At 47.1% G+C, this 5,201-nt stretch overlaps 1 protein-coding gene across 1 annotated transcript in view; it reads right to left on the reverse strand.

Moving 5' to 3' along the window:
* The window catches only part of MARCHF3 (membrane associated ring-CH-type finger 3), a 75,074-nt gene that overhangs the window by 18,110 nt on the left and 51,763 nt on the right, over positions 1–5,201 (reverse strand). Inside the window, exon 2 of the mRNA XM_009648959.2 lies at positions 2,894–3,149. Within this exon, the coding sequence (XP_009647254.1) occupies positions 2,894–3,149 (256 nt within the window). The remainder of the gene's footprint in view (positions 1–2,893; positions 3,150–5,201) is intronic.

Below are 5,201 nucleotides of genomic sequence, written 5' to 3' on the forward strand. Positions count from 1 at the left end.
AAGTGAAGTATCTCTATTTGTTTCTGTTGAGATTTCCTTCACACCCACTGCTAAGCCGTTAAGAAGCAGTGATTAATCCAGTGAAGGGATGAGGAGAAAACATAATACCATTTTCTCTTCCTTTTTTTGGCCCTTTTAAGAAAGTGAATAATATGTCTTTGAATAGTCAGAAATAGTATTTTTCTTCCTGATGAAAAATCTCCAGGAGAAAAGATTAATATGAAAATTGATAGCTTCAAGCATTTTTGTATTACCTGTCACTGACCAATGGATGGGATATATTCCCCTCATGAGCTAGGGCCTGCTGAGGAGTTACCAGATAAGCTTACAAGAGCATAAGACTATGCTCTACAAATGACTTCATGAGTACAATGGTCCCTTCTGACCTCCTAAAATGCTTTGGTAAACTCATCATTCACCTCCACTGAAACGACCATTTACCATTTCCATTATCTAGTTCAGAGGAATCTTTGGAGAACTAATTACCTCACTAAAAAGCAGGTGGCCACTTTGGCTTGTCACTTGTCCAAACATGATGGCAGGATTTTGTGGAAGATGGTCCTACTGTGTCTCATACACCTCCCTCCATGCTCTCATACTCTAAGTGACACAGGGAGACAGACAGGACGGTGCTTTTAGCACACAGAAGAGGGAGGAATCTGACAACTTGTATCTGCTTTAGTCATACTTTGGGAACTCCCAGATTTGCTGTAATTATTTGCATGGGGAGGTCTCTGGGTTTCAAAGCACTGTGTATTAAATAAGCACAAACTTTAAGGACAAAATTAAATTATGCTAACAGAAATCAAGAAATTTGACTGATATCTTTCTATTTCATTTGTCCCCTTGCATACAACTCATCTTAGTTACTCTTTGTCTCTGCTGCTCTCAACTTTGAAAGTACAGCTCCTATTCCCTTCTAAACTGAAAACGTACTCCTTGTATAAGATCACAAAGGAGTTCAAAAATGTCAGTTGCTTTTTTTTATGATGTTTTCTGCAGTTGTACATAATTGTTGATTCTTACACTAAAATACTGCGGGTATGGTAGCTGAGAATCAAGAAAAGATTAGGTAGTAAAAACATCAATTAACAATGTGTACAATGTTTCAGAAATGTTCTTGCACCTGCTTCTCATTTGTCCTCAGCTGAGAAACAAAAGACAGCTTTATCATTGTTATTGTTAGCATTATTGTTGTTGCTATTGCTTATTACTGCCTTTGCCAAAAAGAAAAGCCACACTTCATCAAGCAACTAGACTCCCCCAGCCTGGGCAGGGTTAGCTTCGCTTTCAACTTCTTCAATCATCATTAGCTCTGAAAATGTCACGTCCCATTTGTGCAAAGCAAGCCTCACAAGCAGGTGTTGCAAGGGAACAGCTTGAAGCTGGACTCTAAAATCAAACTGTTTACTTTGCACTGCCTCAGCATCACTTATCTTTCTTTTCAGGAGACAAATTCAGAGTGGCATCATCCTCGCGCCAAAACGGTAACCAAAAACTGCTTGGCGCAGGCTCGGAGCAGCTGGCGGAAAGAAGGCGTTATCATCATCAGTGGAGAATGCTCAGTCACAAAGATTTTGCTGCTCGGCTGCTGACAGCCTGAGAACACTCAAGAGCAGCGTTTCGCAAACTGGGACCAGCTTCCTGAGAGAGGCTGGAGTCCTGCTAGAAGCACCAAACAACGGGCCAGAGGCAATCGAACACAGCCAGCCGAGGCTTGCTCTGGTTAAGGCTTGACAGGACTACAGGTCTTGTGCTATAAATATCGTGTCGTGCACCTCTTTTTTGCTGCTCCTAAGGAAGAATGAAGATATCCTCAGGCTTAGACACAAAATGCAGATGCCTAATTTAATCCAGTGCAAAGCAGTTTGGTAGCCTTCAATGAGAACTGTTCAGCCCCTCCCTGCAGGGGTCCCTGACCGACTTCCCAGCAGTCAGTTTTATCCTGTATCCTCTCATCTGTGAATAAGAGCAAAACAAGGTGCCCCCCTCCCCTTTATTTTTAATACCGTACCTCCTTCAACCACTTCTGCTACAGTTTACAGGAACGATGAATATGCACAGGAAGGACATAAGGTACAATAAGATGCTTCTTGTGTAAAATGTTATTATTTGTAATTAACTTTTAATTCCAACACAGACCATAATTTTTACTTTTTTTTTCCAAATTAAAATAGGGGAGGAGAAAGATCATTAACAATGTAAAGATCATGATCTTGGTATTTTTTTCTTTTTTTCCCTGAGGGCAAAAAAGAAAAGGCAAACTTCATGCAGCCACTAAGGCATAGATAGTTGGCAAAAACTGAATTTTAACTGATAAGGGAGAAACAATTGTCCAATTCACTGTTGAGTCTGGCGTACAGGCAAGAGGAGGCCAAAAGGTCACTCACAAACCGCTAAACATGCCAGACGCTAAGCAAGAACAATTCCTTCTTGTGGGCTTGACATGGAAACCAGGTTTCTAAGGCTCCTCAGTTTGTTACCTCTCTCCCAAAAGCAAGAAAAAAAATATTCCTGACCTATATTTAATATGCTGAATACTGACGCTTGCCTTGCATTCCACAGAAAATGCTCCTTACCTCTCTTCGACCCTCTACCAAGCTGGCTGGTATACTAGGAATTGGCTGCATGCTGTTCCCCAGATCTTCACTCACGTTTACAGGGAAGCAAACCCATCGATCCCGTTCTTCTCGCTTGTTTTGATTTGGTTCAAAATAAGGGTTTTGTTATTCCTGGCCTTTCCCTGAGCTCCTGCCCTTCATCCTGCCAAACCCAAAACTCACAGCTTGCTCTGGCTTCGGCGGAGCCGCAAAGGCTTTGCAGTGCCTATACAAAACCAAACATGATTTGCTCATTAAAGGTAAGCTTTTGGGGATGTGCCCCATGTACTGACCTCCACCAACGGCCTGGGTTTGCGCTCCACTGCAAACCTGAAGTGGCAGAGTTCACAGTAGCTGGTGTTTGAAGACGACAGCCAGTGCTCCAGGCAGCTGCGGTGAATAGTCCCCAGGGTCCCCGTACATTCGCAGGGGGAAAGCAGGTCTTCCTGACTGCTGCCCTCGTGGCAGATCCTGCACATCGGCCGGTCATTGAAGGGGCTGCTGCTGGAGGAGGAGAGAAAATTGCTGGTCAGTATACAGAGTTGTGATCTAGCCCCACTCTATTTCGCTCTGCATGTCACAAATTAGGAACGTGGGAAACATTTGCAGCTTGCGTACTTTGCTCTGTAGTTAGTACAGCATGCTGCCGGGCTAATGGCTGCTGGCACTCTGGTATTCTTGTTTAAAATCCCTCTTCCGTTGAGGGGTGGGGGGGAAGCAGAGAGTGAAAAAACATCAGAGTGGCAGATGAGAGACAGACAACCGAGTGCTTCTGTACCTTTGCATTTACCACCCATTCACAGTGCAGAGGAGCAGCCGCTTCAAGAAATCCCTAAAAGAAAACCTGCCTCAGCTGGGCACCTCTTATCCTAGTGATGATCCACGCCGTCACTCCTGACCTGCAGGGTAGCACCTCCAACGCTAGTGATCATCCCCTGACCTACAGGGTAAAGCCGTTTTCAGCGATCAACAGCAAAGGACCCCTGGACCTGACACAGCAGCACCCTGTCCTGTAGCGGTGGGAAGGCAGGACCACAGCTTCAGGCAGGCATGTGCAGGCAGGAGGCTCCGGTCCCTGGGGAGCGTTTCCCTCTCTTTGGGACAGTGCCCCACAAGCACCTCAAGGAGTGATATTAATGGCACTGAAAAGGAAGTCTGTGCCAAATGCATCCCTCCCGCATTGCTGCCCGTGGCGATTTCTCCTGCGTTGCCTCCCTCAAAGCACCCACCTTCCTGGTGGCAGGGTGCTAATGTGCAAAGGGGGATGGGTGCTCCTCCTGCCAGTGGAAGCCTAAGGACTATGATTTTAACTACTAACATGCTCTGTTTTTGAGGAATCTTTTGGGAAAGGGGAAGGCAGTCACGTGGCTTCCCGGGGTGCTCAGGCTCAGCAAAGCGGGAGGAAAGCACTCCACTCAGCCCCCCCGACTGCCAAGGCCGAGAAGGTTGATCTCGTGGCTGGGGTCTTGGAACCAAAAACTCTCCTCACCACACACGCCACCTCAGGTGATCTCCTCAGAAAAGCAGGTTTTGTCGCTGTCGCTGACAACACTTCGTTGGGCGATAGTGTACGGTGGTACACAGCTGTTCCCTCCGTCCCTTTTCTGTCTTTTTGCAGGCTGCCCCGGGTAGACCTCACCCAAGTGGAACTGCAGGCACGGGTGAAGAAACCAGCCTGCTCCTTTCAATCTGCCTAGTAAAACAGTATGAAGTTGTACTCGATGCTCTGCACACACACCTGAGCTGTGCAAAATGCACTGGGTTTAAAAAAGTTGTTACAAGCAAAGGGGAAAAGGCCCTTTCGGGCTGTCACATTGCACACGCAGCAGCAGTTAGCAATTTCACTCTTCATACGAGTGCAGTGGATCGGATTATCTTTGCTGTTTTGTGAAAATTCAGGGCTACTTCAAGACCCATGCAGTCTTGCCAACTTCACACCAGTGAGGTGGAAGTTCATTTTGACCCAACTATTAAGCCTGCATATGGCCGAATTCTTAGGCATCCCCTTTCTTGCTTCTAATGAAAACAAAGCCAACCTGAAGCAGGCTAGTGTTTCAAAGGGTACAGGTTAAATGTGTATTTCACCACTAATCTGCCATTCTAAACCAGCAGCCGGAAGAGCCACTCTCCCTCACTTGGATGATTGCTGAAGCAGCAACACTCATGCATGCACCTCCGCTAGACATAGCTTGTCTGGCCACGCAGCGCGCCGGCTCGGGGAGCGTGGAGGAAATGTGCCGCAGAAGTGCTGGTGGCAGCACGCAGGCTAAACACAGCACCCCGTGCCAGCCAGTGCCTGCCAAAGCCTCCCACTACGCATCAGGGCAACTGACTGCAACTGGCACACTTGAGCAGCAGCATCCCCAGACACCTTGCGTCCCCCTTCTTCACTGAGCATAACAGTGAGGGCTTAATTACATATGTAGCATAACCATTATGAAGGTAGGACGAGGGTTCAATTACACCTGGTGATTACACCATGGTGAGCCTTCACGAAGCACACCACCCCATCTTCCCTTCAAGCACCCACGGGACTTGTGGGCGGCAGCTGGGGAGGGTGCGCTGGAGCCCAGCAGGGAACGGGCACGTCCCGTCCCGCCA

The sequence above is a fragment of the Egretta garzetta genome, unplaced genomic scaffold (genome assembly GCF_000687185.1).
Source record: "Egretta garzetta isolate BGI_Z169 unplaced genomic scaffold, ASM68718v1 scaffold541, whole genome shotgun sequence".
In the NCBI taxonomy this organism is placed as follows: Eukaryota; Metazoa; Chordata; class Aves; order Pelecaniformes; family Ardeidae; genus Egretta; species Egretta garzetta.